Raw genomic sequence first — 16146 nt, 5'->3', positions numbered from 1 at the left:
CCTTACATGACCACGTAACATAGTTTATGAGAAATCCAAGCTCCTTATGTGTCTTTGTAGCCATAACCTCAGTCTGATCATTGTGGTTCTTTTCAGATTCCTGATAGACCTGCTTCCACAGAGACCTCCAGTCCAGACATTGCAGATGCAGCAGGTAAACACATGATAATAAGTATCTAATGCCATACAAAACTATATACAGTGGATATAAAAAGTCTACACACCCCTGTTAAAATCTCAGGTTTCTGTGCTGTAAAAAAATGAGAAAATGATCAATCATTTCCGAACTTTTTCCACCTTTAATGTGACCTATAAACTGTACCACTCAATTGAAAAACAAACTGAAATCTTTTAGGTAGAGGGAAGAAAACAAAAAAATAAATAAAATAATGTGGCTTGCATAAGTGTGCACACCCTCTTATAACTGTGGATGTAGCCTGTGTTCATAATTATGCAATCACATTCAAAATCCTGTTAAATAGGAGTCAGCATACACCGGCCATCATTTAAAGTGCCTCTGATTAACCCCAAATAAAGTTCAGCTGCTCTAGTTGGTCTTTCCTGAAATTTTCTTAGTCGCATCCCACAGCAAAAGCCATGGTCCACAGAGAGCTTCCAAAGCATCAGAGGGATCTCATTGTTAAAAGGTATCAGTTAGGAGAAGGGTACAAAAGAATTTCCAAGGCATTAGATCTACCATGGAACACAGTGAAGGCAGTCATCATCAAGTGGAGAAAATATGGCACAACAGTGACATTACCCAGAACTGGACGTCCCTCCAAAATTAATGAAAAGACGAGAAGAAAACTGTTCTGGGAGACTTCCAAGAGGCCTACAGCATCATTAAAGGAGCTGTAGGAATATCTGGCAAGTACTGGCTGTGTGGTACATGTGACAACAATCTCTCGTATTCTTCATATGTATGGGCTATGGGGTAGAGTGGCAAGACGAAGGCCTTTTCTTACGAAGAAAAACATCCAAGCCAGGCTAATTTTGCAAAAATACATCTGAAGTCTCCCAAAAGCATGTGGGAAAAGGTGTTATGGTCTGATGAAACCAAGGTTGAACTTCTTGGCCATAATTCCAAAAGATATGTTTGGCGCAAAAACAACACTGCACATCACCAAAAGAACACCATACCCACAGTGAAGCATGGTGGTGGCAGCATCATGCCGAGGGGCTGTTTTTATTCAGCTGGAACTGGGGCCTTAGTTAAGCTAGAGGGAATTATGAACAGTTCCAAATACCAGTCAATATTGGCACAAAACCTTCAGGCTTCTGCTAGAAAGCTGAACATGAAGAGGAACTTCATCTTTCAGCAGGACAACGACCCAAAACATACATCCAAATCAACCAAGGAATGGCTTCACCAGAGGAAGATTACAGTTTTGGAATGGCCCAGCCTGAGCCCAGATCTGAATCCGATTGAAAATCTGTGGGGTGATCTGAATATGGCTGTGCACAGGAGATGCCCTCGCAATCTGACAGATTTTGAGTGTTTTTGCCAAGTAGAGTGGGCAAATCTTGCCAAGTCAAAATGTGCCATGCTGATAGACTGATACCCAAAAAGACTGAGTGATGTAATAAAATCAAAAAGGTGCTTTAAGAAAGTATTAGTTTAAGGGTGTGCACACTTATGCAACCATATTATTATTATTTTATTTTTTTTATTCCCTCTACCTAAAAGATTTCAGTTTGTTTTTCAATTGAGTGGTACAGTTTATAGGTCACATTAAAGGTGGAAAAAATTCATTTTTTTACATCACAGAAACCTGACATTTTAACAGGGGTGTGTAGACTTTTTATATCCACTGTACCTCCTCTTTTAAAACATATCTTCACATTTGAGAACCATCTACATAGAAAATTGAATAATTTAGTAATCTCATTTGGCTAATATCCATAAAGATGTTTCAGAGCTCTTTCAGTGGGTCAGATATTGACGGACAGCGTAGCTACCTAGAGGTGGTACTAAAGAGGTCATTGCACGTAACACTCGATACACCAGGATTGGATTTCATCATGCCCCATCCTTTTGTTCTCAAGGAAGTTTAGCAGCCATGAGAGTCGTCTTACAAGGGCTTAGTTGCCTCTCCCTATTGAGAACACATGCATGAATGTGTATATCGGGTATAGTCTATGGCCACCCTAAGGCTCTTTAAAGGGGTTTTCTAGGTCTTAGATATCGTTGGCCTACCCTCATAATAGTACCAGATCAGTGGGCGTTCAACACCTTTCACCACCACCAATCTGTTGTTTCAGGCAGACAAAAATGACACAGTTGACAGAAGGCTTGGTCGACCAGAAATGTAGGGTCGGTGTTGATAGAAATGTACTGACTTCCAGCTTAAAAAATATTATCTGTTATTAATGTTTAATTAATTTATGAACTTCCACATAAATTTAGATAAGATTAGAAATATTAATCATAAATATAACGTATATTCTATCAATCTAAGGCCGTTATTTTTCAAAACCAGTGATAAGCAGGGTGTTCTGGTGGTGACAGAGAATCAGTTCTCACCTCTCCTGTGTTCTCCCCTGTCCCTTATACTATAAACAGTGATAAGCAGGGTTTTCTAGTGGTGATAGATAATCAGTTCTCACCTCTCCTGTGTTCTCTTCCTTCCTTATACTATAAACAGTGATAAGAAGGGTGTTCTATTTATTATAGATAGTCAGTTCTCACCTCTCCTGTGTTCTCTCCTATACCTTATACTATAAAGAGTCATAAGTAGGTTTTTCTAGTGGTGCTAGATAATCAGTTCTCACCTCTCTTGTGTTCTTTCCCGTCCCTTGTAATATAACAGTGATGAGCAGGGTGTTCTAGTGGTGATAGGTATTCAGTTCTCACCTATCCTGTGTTCTCTCCTGTCCCTTATACCAGGGATGGGAAAACTGCAGCTCTCCAGCTGTTGTAAAACTACAAATCCCATCTGTAGGCTGATAGCTGTAGGCAGACTGGGCATGCTGGGATTTTTAGTTTTACAACAGCTGGACAGTTGCAGTTTGCCCATCCCTGCCTTATACTATAACAGTGATAGGCAGGGTATTCTAGTGGTGATAGATAATCAGTTCTCACCTCTCCTGTGTTTTCCCCTGTCCCTTATACTATAAACAGTGATAAGGAGGGTGTTCTAGTGGTGATAGATAATCAGTTCTCACCTCTCCTGTGTTATCCCCTGTCCCTTATACTATAAACAGTGATAAGGAGGGTGTTCTAGTGGTGATAGATAATCAGTTCTCACCTCTCCTGTGTTATCCCCTGTCCCTTATACTATAAACAGTGATAAGCAGGGTGTTCTAGCGGTGACAGATAATCAGTTCTCACCTCTCCTGTCACTTATACTATAACAGTGATAGGCAGGATGTTCTAGTGATGACAAATAATCAGTTCTCACCTCCCCTGTGTTATTCCCTTTCCTTATACTAGTGATAACCAGGGTGTTCTAGTGGTGATAGATAATCAGTTCTCACCTCTCCTGTGTTCTCTCCTGTCCCTTATACTATAAACAGTGATAAGCAGGGTGTTCTAGTGGTGATAGAAAATCAGTTCTCACCTCTCCTGTGTTCTCTTCTGTACCCTATATTAAATGTCTACATGCTTCTCCAAGGTTCCTAGTTACAATGCTTTAAACTGTGCTGCACATGTTCAGTAGTAAGTTCCTCCTCTAAAGAAAAGAGAAGGAAGTTCACCACTGGGTATGACAAATCATCTCAGAACTGCTAGACAGAACAGGAAAACACCATTAAAGGAGCCTGCAGCCTGCCTCTGTGATGGAAAAAAATCATACTTACCTACTCCCCGCCTCTCGTGTCCAACTTTTGGTCCGTGACTTGTTTAATTCATCCGCAGAACAGGCATGATCATCCATTCCGCTGCAGCCAATAACTGGCTGCAGCAGTGATGTGTCTCTTGTGGACTTTAAGGGCATCTGTCAGCAGACTTGTACCCATAAAACTTGCTGACCTGTTGCATATGCTCTTGGCAGGTGAAGACATCTGTCTTGGTTCCATGTTCATATGTGTCTGAGATAAATTAAGTTTTAATATATGCAAATGAGTCTATAGGAGCAACGGGGGAATTGCCATTACACCTAGAGTCTCAGCTCTCTCTGCAACTGCCCTGCCCTTTCCACTTTGATTGAAAGGGCCAGACAGGCGTGATCACCTTTACACTGTCTGGCCCTGTCAATCAAAGGTGTAACGGAAACGCCCCCATTGCTCCTAGAGGCTCATTTGCATATATATCAACATAATTTTCCTCATCAATGCAGACACACATGAACATGATACCAACACAGATGTTATCAGCTGCCAAGTGCACATGCAACAGGCCAGCCATTTTCATAGGTACAAATCTGCTGACAGATGCCCTTTAATATTTAACATCTTTAAAAACTTTAATTTTTTACTTTTTTTTAGACTTATTTTTAGTCCCTCTAGGGGATTTTAACATGCAGTCGTCTGATAGATTGCAATGATTTACCACGGGCAGGGCATGGTAGGAACTTTCAGAAGGCCCCAGGCTGCCATAGCAACCGAATGGCTTCCGTGATCTCCTTTCAGAAGAGACATCTGGACATTGGAAGTGCAGCTCTCCTGGTAAATGACCGTGCAGATGCCATGGCATCTGAGGGTGATCGGTGTTGTCGCCAATCATGGACTATGTAAAAAAGCAGACACTCAGTGGCTATGGCGCTTGATCAGCTTCTGAGTGTTAATATTTTCCTGTAACAGTTTAGTATGTGAGCCATTTCTTACCAACTATGGTGAAATGTGATGAACCATGTCTTGATGAACCCTAGTCCCATAGAAGTGAATGGGGCTTCAGTGAAAAACGCATTGCATCCAGGAGCAAGTGCGGATGCAATGCGTTTTTCACTGATGGTTGCTAAGAGATGTTGTTTGTAGACCTTCAGTTTTTTATCACACGCATGAAAAACGCATCAAAACCCATTGCACCCGCGTGGAAAAAACTGAACGCAATCGCAGACAAAACTGACTGAACGTGCTTGTAAAACGGTGAGAGTTTTTACTAAGGCTACTTTCACACTTGCGTTCGGGGCTCCGCTTGTGAGTTCCGTTTGAAGGCTCTCACAAGCGGCCCCGAACGGATCCGTACTGCCCAAATGCATTCTGAGTGGATAAGGATCCGCTCAGAATGCATCAGTCTGGCAGCGTTCAGCCTCCGCTCCGCTCAGCAGGCGGACACCCGAACGCTGCTTGCAGCGTTCAGGTGTCCGCCTGGCCGTGCGGAGGCAAACGGATCCGTCCAGACTTACAATGTAGTCAATGGGGACGGATCCGTTGACACAGTATGGCTCAATTTTCAAACGGATCCGTCCCCCATTGACTTTCAATGTAAAGTCAAAACGGATCCGTTTGCACTATGATGAACAAAAAAAAAAAAAAAATTTTTTTTTTTTTTTTTTTGTTCATGGTAATGCAAACGGATCCGTTCTGAACGGATCTAAGCGTTTGCATTATAGGGGCGGATCCGTCTGTGCAGATACCAGACGGATCCGCTCCGAACGCAAGTGTGAAAGTAGCCTAACGCATCTGGAGCCAATACAAATCATTAGTGTAAAAGGGGTCTAAACAGAGATGTGAACGCGGCCTAATGGAAAAAAAAAATTTTTTAAATGGCCTATTTGCCCTTTTTTCGGTTGATTCACCTCCCCCCCCAAAACATTTTATAAAATGTGATCAAAAAGTCATACACACTCTGAAACGGTATCAATAAAACCTACTGATCGCCCCCCAAAAATGGGGGTCAGGATATGGGGATGCAAAGAATATTTTTTTTTTCAAAGATGTTATTTTTTTATTTTATTTTTTACAGTTTTAACCCCTTCAACACCGGGCCTGTTTTCACCTTCCTGCCCAGGCCATTTTTTGAAAATCTGCCATGTGTCACTTTATTTGGTAATAACTTTAAAACGCTTTTACTTATACAGGCCATTCTGAGATAGTTTTCAGTGGTAAAAATGAGTAAAATAAAATATATCATTTTTATTTTAAAAAAATACCAAATTTACCAAAAATTTTAAAAAAATTTCAATTTCTCTACTTTTATAATAGATAGTAATACCTCCAAAAATAGTAATTATTTTACATTCCCCATATGTCTACTTCATGTTTGGATCATTTTGAAAATTACATTATTATTTTTTTGGACGTTAGAAGGCTTAGAAGTTTAGAAGCAAATCTTAAAATTTTTAACAATATTTCCAAAACCCTAATTTTTCAGGACCAGTTCAGTTATAAAGTCACTTTCTGGGGCTTACATATTAGAAACCACCCATAAATCACCCCATTTTAGAAACTACACCCCTCAAGGTATTCAAAACTGATTTTACAAACTTTGTTAACCCTTTAGACGCCCCACGAGAATTAAAGGAAAATGGGAATTCAATTTCAAAATGTCACTTCCCGAAAAAGTTGCTTTACACCCACATTTTTCACTTTCACAAGGGGTAACAGGACAAAATGCACCCCACATTTTGTTCCCCATTTCCCCCCAAATACGCCATCACTCAATATGTGCTCAGAAAATGATGTATGGGTGCATGGCAGGGTCCAAAAGGGAAGTAGCGCCATAGGGCTTTTGGAGGACAGATCTTGCAGGATTGGCTTTTGGGAGCTATGTTGCATATAAAGATACCCTGAGGTACCCCTAAAGTGGAAATCCCCCAAAAGTGACCTCATTCTGGAAACTACACCCCTCAAGGAATATTTCAAGATGTGTAGTGAGAACTTTGTCCTCAAAGGTAAATCATGGAATCGGCTGTGAAAATTAAAAATTTAAAAAAATTCCAGAAAATTTAGGCCTCAATTTTTCACTTTCAAAAATGGGAACTAGAGAAAATGTACCCCCTAATTTATTGCCCATTTTCTCCTGATTACAGCAATACCCTATATGTGCTTGTATACTGCAATATGGGCGTACCACAGGGGTCAGAAGGAAAGGAGCACCAAATGGCTTCTGGAAGGCAGATTTCACCGGAATAATTCACAGACATCTTGCAAGTGAACACACCCTGAGGTACCCCTAGAGTGGAAACCCCCAAAAAGTGACCCCATTCTGGAAACTACATCCCTCAAGTGTGTAGTGAGCACTTAGACCCATTTGGCGTTTCACAGAATTAGATAACGCTTGGCTGTAAAAATTTTCAGAAAAAATTGCTTTACACCCACATTTTTCACTTTCACAAGGGGTAACAGGACAAAATGCACCCAACATTTTGTTCCCCATTTGCCCCCAACATTTTGTTCCCCATTTGCCCCCGAATACGCCAACACCCCATATGTGCTCAAAAAATTATGCATGGCCGCAGGGCAGGCTTTAGAGTGGAAGGAGCACCATATGGCGGTTAGGAAAGAGGATTTAGCTGGAATGGTAATTGGGAGCTAGGTCGCATATGAAGACAAAAGAGGTAACAGGACAAAATGCACCCCACATTTTGTTCCCCATTTTCCCCCGAATACGCCAACACCCCATATGTGCTCAAAAAATGATGTATTGGCGCATGGCAGGGCTCTAGATACAAACAGCTAAATATGGATTTTGCTGACCTGAATTGGCAGACATGGATTTAAGGTGCCATGTTGCATTAAATAAATTCCTGAGGTTCCCAGAAATGAAAAACCCCAAGAAGTGACCCCATTTCGGAAAGAGCACCCCCGTACGAACATTTTAAGTGGTGGAAAGGGTACTTTTTACCAAACAGGTGTCTCGCAGAAGGCAGAATTACTTGAGACAAGCATTTCAAAGCACACATTTGTAAAAATCAAAAATTACTAGCAGAACCCAATTTTTCACTTTCACAAGGGGTTAAAGGAGAAAATGCACCCCAGTATATGTTCCCCATTTTCTCCCCATTTTGTGAACACCCCATATGTGCTCGTAGCCTGCTGTTTTGGTGCACAGCAGGCCTTTAGAGGCAAAGTGCAAAATATGTTTTTTGCAGGCCTGAATTGGCAAACATGGATTTTAGCTGCCATGTCGCATTTAAAAAATTTCCTGAGGTCCCCAGAAATGAAAAACCCCAAGAAGTGACCCCATTTCGGAAAGAGCACCCCTGTATGAACATTTTAAGTGGTGGAAAGGGTACTTTTTACCAAACAGGTGTCTCACAGAAGGCAGAATTACTTGAGACAAGCATTTCAAAGCACACATTTGTAAAAATGAAACATCACTAGCAGACCCCAATTTTTCATTTTCACAAGGGGTTAAAGGAGAAAATGCACCCCAGTATATGTTCCCCATTTTCTCCTCATTTTGCAAACACCCCAGATGTGCTTATAGCCTGCTGTATTGGTGCACAGCAGGCCTTTAGAGGCAAAGTGCAAAATATGGTTTTTGCAGGCTTGAGTAAACAGACATGGATTTTAGCTGCCATGTCACATTTAAAAAATTTCCTGAAGTCCCCAGAAATGAAAAACCCCAAGAAGTGACCCCATTTTGGAAAGAGCACCCCCATACGAACATTTTAAGTGGTGGAAAGGGGACTTTTTACTAAACAGTTGTCTCACAGAAGGCAGAAATACTAGAGAGAGGATTTCAAAGCACACATTTGTAAAAATGAAAAATTACTAGCAGACCCCAATTTTTCACTTTCACAAGTGGTTAAATGAGGAAATGCACCCCAGTATATATTCCTCATTTTCTCTCCATTTTGCGAACACCCCATATGTGCTCGTATCCTGCTGTTTTGGCGCACAGCAGGCAAAGTACAAAATATGGTTTTTGCAGGCCTGAATTGGCAAACATGGATTTTAGCTGCCATGTCACATTTAAAAAAATTCCTTAGGTCCCTAGAAATGAAAAACCCCCAGAAGTGACCCCATTTTGGAAAGAGCACCCCCGTACGAACATTTTAAGTGGTGGAAAGGGTACTTTTTAGCAAACAGGTGTCTCACAGAAGGCAGAATTACTTGAGACAAGCATTTCAAAGCACACATTTGTAAAAATTAAAAAATACTAGCAGACCCCAATTTTTTACTTTTACAAGGGGCTAAAGGAGAAAATGCACCCCAGTATATGTTCCCCATTTTGCGAACACCCCATATGTGCTCGTAGCCTGCTGTATTAGCGCACAGCAGGCCTTTAGAGGCAAAGTGCAAAATATGTTTTTTGCAGGCCTGAATTGGCAAACATGGATTTTAGCTGCCATGTCGCATTTAAAAAATTTCCTGAGGTCTCCAGAAATTACAAAAACCCAAGAAGTGACCCCATTTCAGAAAGAGCACCATCATACGAACATTTTAAGTGGTGGAAAAGGTACTTTTTAGCAAACAGGTGTTTCACTGAGTGAAAAGCACTGATTTATGTGGTAGTACCACAAGTCCCAGCCGACAACGAGCAGCACAGAGGGGCACAGGTCCTCTCTGCAAGCAGTCACCAAGCTAGAATGGCTGCCTGCAGAGAGGCACCAACGGTTCTTTCTGCTTCATAGCGCTGCCATTGGCTGGAACATTGTTCCAGCCAATCGCAGCGCTGGGAGGGGACATCAGTGCCTGATGTCCCCTTCCTGACCTCGGAGGTGACATGGGCTGATGTAATCAGCCCCAATCACCTCCGTCCCAGCCACCGGCAGCACCACAGATAGGCCAATAGTAGTATAGCGCCGCCATAGGCTGGAGCATTACTCCAGCCAATCACAGCGCTGCGAAGGGACATGTGTGTCTGGTGTCCCCTCCCTGACCTAGGAGGAGACATGGGCTCATCAGCCCTCCCACCTCTAGCCGAGCCCCCCTGCAGCTCCATACATTGCCGGCGCTGCGATGGGCCGGTCTTCACTAGCCAGCCAATCGCAGCGATCGGGGCTGCAGGGTGGCGGAAAAACTCCTCCTCGCCTTCAGCTAAGATGGCTGACTGCCGATTAGTGCAGTCATCTTATTCTGGTCACCGCGCGATGACCGGAGTTATCTATGACGTACTATTAAGTCCCCGACTTTCATGACGTAGTAGTACGTCATGTGTCGGGAAGGGGTTAAAACACAAAAAAAACTATATAAATCTGGTATAGCTGTAATCGTGCTGACCCTCAGAATAAAGTTAATTGGTTGATTTTAACACATAGAGAAAGCCGTAAAAACAAACCACACCATTTAAAAATTATTTCCAGAAAACGAGCCCTCGTACAGCTATGTTAACAGAAAAAAAAAAAATTGAAAAAGTTATGGCTCTGGGAAAGCAAAAAATGAAAAAATTGAAAATCACTGCGTCAGGAAGCAGTTAAAAAGTGATATAAAGCCCAAATACAACCTTTCAGTCACTCTGCACCATTTGGCCGCTGATTGGCTGGAGATCCTGTCCATCAAAATGTGCCTATAAAGGAAGCTAGGTTCCCGGCGCGCCCGCCCCCAGAAGAAGCTAGTCACACAGTGAAGTGTTATAGGGAGAGCATATCCTCCCACCTATAGAAGCTCATTTTCAGTCTATCTGGCAGGGTTTACTCAGAGCAGGGCGTTCCAGCCTCTTCTGAAGGCTGGAGGACTCTGGAGCAAGCTGACCGTGAAGGAGGAAGCTGCTGAGATGCAGTCAGCTTGTAATGGACACATGCAGGAGGAGGCTGTTACATGCAAGCTGGTTGTAAAAGTAACTGACATAATAAAGTGGGCAAAGACAGCCTTCCATGAATGGGTGTGAACAGACCGCACTGCTACAATAAGGGTGCGGCTACACGGCGATTTTGCCCGCGACAGCTGGCGTGTGACCAATGATCGTAGTGGAGCAGTGCTACCATAGGAATGAATGGGGTCTCAGCACGACTGCAGTGCGTTTTTCACTGATGGTTGCTAAGAGATGTTGTTTGTAAACCTTCAAGGTTTTTTTTATCATGTGCGTGAAAAACGTATCAAAACGCATTACACCCGCGCAGAAAAAAACTGAACGCAATCATTCTGAAAGATGAAAAACAAACTTGCTGTCGCTGTGTAGCCCTAGCCTTATGGGATGTGTATGATTTTTTTTTTTTATTTAAATATTTTTTTTCAATAGTTTGGGAGGTGAAGTGACCAAAAACAGGGAATCAACTATTTAGAATTTTTTCCGTTACACCGTTCATTGTACGTTATAAACAATTTTATATTTTAATAGTACGGACATTTTAGGGACACAGCATTTTTAATTTTTTTTTTACGAGGGGAAGCAGAGTTATTAGAATTTTTTTTTATTTTTTTTTTTTATTATATATTTAAAAATCTTAAGTTCTTTTTTTTTTTTTTTTTTTTAACCTGTCTAAAGCTCCCCCTAGGGGACTTTAACATGCAAGCATGTGATCGCTTCTCTCTAACTGCATTGAGTTAAGCCCCTTTCGCACAAGCGTGACGGATTAGCTCCGGGTGCGTTCAGTGAAACTCGCACCATTTTGCAAGCAAGTTCAGTCAGTTTTGTCTGCGATTGCGTTCAGTTTTTTTCGCGCGGGTGCAATGCGTTTTGATGCGTTTTTCATGCTCGTGATAAAAAACCTGAAGGTTTACAAACAACATCTCCTAGCGACCATCATGAAAAAATGCTTCCGGATGCAATGCGTTTTTCACTGAAGCCCCATTGACTTCTATGGGGCCAGGGCTGCGTGAAAAACGCAGAATATAGAACATGCTGCATTTTTCACGCAACGCAGAACTGATGCTTGATTGGAATTTCACTATGACAGGCCTCACAGCCTTCAGAAGGCCCGAGGCTGCCATAGCAACCGAACGGCATCCGCAATCTCAGCACAGGGGAACCATTCTGTCACCAGGAGCTCAGCAATTTACCGCTCAGATGACATGGTTGCATTCGACCGCAGCATATATATATATATATTAACCCCTCAGATGCCTATGTTTAAAATATATATATATATATAAAGAAAAAATGGCAGCACCAATTCACATAAATATACAGCGGGTGCTATGTCCAAGGGTGTGACTCCTTACCCCAAAATAATAGTAGAAAACGGACAGCACATCCAGTACAAAAAGATCAAAAACATACCCATCCACGTGCAATCGATTGCCAAACTTGGCGTGTAACAACTAACAGTGCGCAGGCGCCAGGTTGCGTCCTGAATACATGATCTCATGCCGTAGCCGGAGTAGGCATATCGTAAGCCTCCTCACCCTTTCAGACGTAACAAAACAGGTCACTGATTCCAACCTTCCAACGCGCATGCCCACAAGGGTAACGGGAAGCGCCATATTGGATATTGGCAAACTGCCCCAAGCTGTATAACTATTATAGTATCGGCAGGTAGGAAGCAAATAAAGGAAGGGGAAACTCCTTGTCAAAGGGGTACACCATCCTGATAGTGGACATGCAATAAAAGCCCGACGGGCACTGCCGTGCCGATCGCGCAACTAAACACCGCCCCATACACGCCTTCTACCACAGCCAAAAACAGGGTTCTCCTGACAACTCTGGGATACAGTATAAGGCCCCTTTCACACTTGCGGCAGGACGGATCAGGCAGGCTGGTCTCCCTGTCGGATCCGTCCTTCCTCTGTTTCGCCGGACCGCCGCTCCGTCCCCATTGACTATAATGGGGACAGGGGCGGAGCTCTGGCGCAGCACGGTGGTGCACGGCGAAAGCCGCCGGACTAAAAAGTCCTGCATATCCGACTTTTTAGTCCGGCGGCTTTCGTCGTGCTGCGCCGGAGCTCAGCCCCCGTCCCCATTATAGTCAATGGGGACGGAGCGGCGGTCCGGCGGCTCGGCGAAACAGCGGAAGGACGGATCCGACAGGGAGACCAGCCTGCCGGATCCGTCCTGCCGCAAGTGTGAAAGAGCCCTAAAAGACATATATCAAGGCACAACCTGGACAATGGCACAAAAGACACTGAAATCGTTTTGTTTAATGATGGCATGGGATCATGATGCTGTTTCCGTAGGGCATGTTCGTGTCTTCTCCATATTACTCAACATCATTCGTCCAAGATTTTGATGACTTACTCCTCCTGCTCAAAATCTTGGATGAATGATGTTGAGTAATATGGAGAAGACACGAACACGCCCTACGGAACAGCATCATGATATATTTATTTTATACTGTATCCCAGAGTTGTCAGGAGAACCCTGTTTTTTGCTGTGGTAGGAGGCGTGTATGGGGCGGTGCTTAGTTGCGCGATCGGCACGGCAGTGCCCGTCGGGCTTTCATTGCATGTCCACTATCAGGATGGTGTACCCCTTTGACAAGGAGTTTCCCCTTCCTTTATTTGCTTCCTACCTGCCGATACTATAATAGTTATACAGCTTGGGGCAGTTTACCAATATGGCGCTTCCCGTTACCTTGTGGGCATGCGCGTTGGAAGGTTGGAATCAGTGACCTGTTTTGTTACGTCTGAAAGGGGAGGAGGCTTACGATACGCCTACTCCGGCTACGGCATGAGATCATGTATTCAGGACGCAACCTGGCGCCTGCGCACTGTTAGTTGTTACACGCCAAGTTTGGCAATCGATTGCATGTGGACCGATGATGTGTCTGATGGGTATGTTTTTGATCTTATCCTTTACTCCACCTGGTGATATTTTAATTTGAGCATTATGATACACAGCAGCTGATGATCATTGGTGGCAGTTATGAGATTTTTTGATTTTATGTAATATGGGAACACCATTTGATTTATTCTATATACAATTATGTCCTTTGTGATTATCACCATACACTATAGAATGTCACTTTATAATGATTAGTATTTTGATATTGTGATTTTATTGTAATTACTATGTATATTGTTTGCTCCACCCCCTAATCATGTTTGGCTATTTATACTCTGTAATGCACTTATGTTTTATGCTTGAGAAAGGCTCTGTGTCCGAGCCGAAACGTTGCTTCACTGTCCCACATGGGTCAATAAACCACGATTTTCTACTGGATGTGCTGTCCGTTTTCTACTATATAATTATTATTTATTTATTTATCTTATACATTTTTTTTTTCACTTTATTTTAGTCCCCCTAGGAGACTTTACCGTGCAATCGACTGATCACTTCTCCCATACATTGCAATAATTTATTATAGACAGTGCTTGATAGGAACCTTTCTATGACAGACCTTGGAGCCTCCAGAAGTTCCTAGGCTGCCATAGCAATGGAACCACTCCTGGGATCTCCTCACTGGGGAGACGGTCAGTCATCATGCATTTTTACTGTCACTATGTCAAACCGTTATTCTTATCAAAACTTAACTTCTTATTACTTTTGATGGGGGGGGGGGGGGGTCGAAAACTTTCTAGATGCAGTCCAAAATTGTATACTGACTGCTTATGTATCTTTTTTATATCATGTTAGGTTTCTTACAATCAAACTTTGCACAGATTGTTCAAGCCAAACCCGACCTGAGTGAAATATTAGATGTCCTCTTCTCCAAAAGTACATTGACACAAGAGGAACTAAACTTCATAACCGTCGGCTCCGTCCAGGAACAGATCAGGAAGACGTTACTCATGAGCATCAACAAGGGTCAGGAGAGCTGTAGGGAGTTTCTCCAGCTCATGAACCATTACCATGAAGGATTGATGAGATCACTGAAACAAGGCGTGATTTGAAGAATTGTTGGAGTTGGTATTCCAGACATGATGCCATTAAATGGGCATTCCCATCCCAAATATTCCCAACTGTGGGACCCGCACCTTCCTCTAGACTGTAGAATGGAGTCACTCGTATCCGCCCGGCCTGGATGCAGCAGTCAGAGGCGTTTGGACTTACTGAAGCAGCCCCATTCATCTATTTGGGTCTGACCACTTTTGGCTGCTGCATGCAGGTGGGGCGAGGTTGGGAGACCCCCAAACATAGATGGGAAATTCCCTGTAGGATAAACAATCATGTGAATAAACTTCTTTTCTTAAACCATTCAGTGTTTTATAGTTACATAGAATGAAAAAAGGCACAGGTTATTAAAGTTAACCCATTGTTATATAGCTTTCAGTGCTTAAAGGGCACCTATCAACAGGATCAAACTTAATGAACTAGTAGGGTTCACCCTGCTGATTAAAATGACACCGGTCTTATGAAAATTGGTTGTAGAGTTCCTGAGAAAAAATGACTTTTATTCTTTATGCATTTGTGGGCTTCATCACTCTGAGGGGCGGGGCCTATACACTCAGTGCATCTCAGCTGTCTGGGACTGGCCACGCCCCTTGGTTCACTGGAGCCCCCAGTTACATGAAAAATAAAGGTCTGTTTTCTTGGGAACGACACAACCGATTTTCACAAGATATGTATCATTTTAATCAGCGGGATTAACCCTACCAGCCAACTGAACCTACCGTGCATGGTTTCATAGAGTTGGTACTGCTGACAGGTGCCCTTTAATCCTAGCCCTTTTAAAATGGTGACGTGGTGTCAACCATTACTACCTCTTGGGCTAGGGCAATCCATAGGTTGACTTTACTCGAACTGCAGAGAACCCTTTTTCTGTATTGATATCTGAATCACCTTTCTTCCACTCGTAATGAATTTCCTTTGTTTCTTTGTACACTTCTTGGAATTAATATCTATTGTGCCAAATTTTTTGATCACGCATAGATTTATACATGTTAAGCACTGTACACGTCAAGAGAATTGTTTTACATGTGCCTTTGACAAAAGGCCAACATCACGCTGTTTTGTCCTCTGCCGATGGATAGAACCCAAGCACACCTTTGATGTATACTCAGGGAGCCTTCCTTAGAGAGAAACTGTTCTAAACATTAAAAGTTATTTGTGAAATTAATTGATGTTTCCGTGATGCGTCTGTGTTGTATCTGTTATTCCCCGTGGCCGCAACATTGGTGTACCTGGGGAATCACAGGTTAAGAACCTGATAATTATATGGTATCATTATAGCTACAGAGCAGAATGTGGCATGAAAAAGTAAAGGTCAAAATGATCATAGATCGATAGAAGATCGATAGAAGATCGATAGAAGATAGATGGAAGATAGATGGAAGATAGATAGAAGATAGATAGAAGATAGATAGAAGATAGATAGAAGATAGATAGAAGATAGAAGATCGATAGAAGATCGATGGAAGATAGATGGAAGATAGATGGAAGATAGATGGAAGATAGATAGAAGATCGATAGAAGATAGATGGAAGATAGATAGAAGATAGATAGATGGAAGATCGATGGAAGATCGATGGAAGATCGATGGAAGATCGATGGAAGATAGA

At 42.5% G+C, this 16146-nt stretch overlaps 1 protein-coding gene across 1 annotated transcript in view; it reads left to right on the top strand.

Annotated features, from left to right (window-relative positions):
* Positions 1–15698, top strand: part of LOC122921718 (receptor-interacting serine/threonine-protein kinase 4-like) — a 51931-nt gene extending 36233 nt beyond the window's left edge. Inside the window, exons 9-10 of the mRNA XM_044271906.1 lie at positions 97–154; positions 14282–15698. Coding sequence (XP_044127841.1) covers positions 97–154; positions 14282–14538 — 315 coding nt within the window. The 3' untranslated portion in view covers positions 14539–15698. The remainder of the gene's footprint in view (positions 1–96; positions 155–14281) is intronic.
* The last annotated feature ends 448 nt before the right edge of the window (positions 15699–16146 follow it).

This window comes from Bufo gargarizans, chromosome 11 (assembly GCF_014858855.1).
Source record: "Bufo gargarizans isolate SCDJY-AF-19 chromosome 11, ASM1485885v1, whole genome shotgun sequence".
Taxonomy (NCBI): domain Eukaryota; kingdom Metazoa; phylum Chordata; class Amphibia; order Anura; family Bufonidae; genus Bufo; species Bufo gargarizans.
Note: the sequence above shows the minus strand (reverse complement) of the source record. Positions and strands in the feature narration are given on the sequence as shown.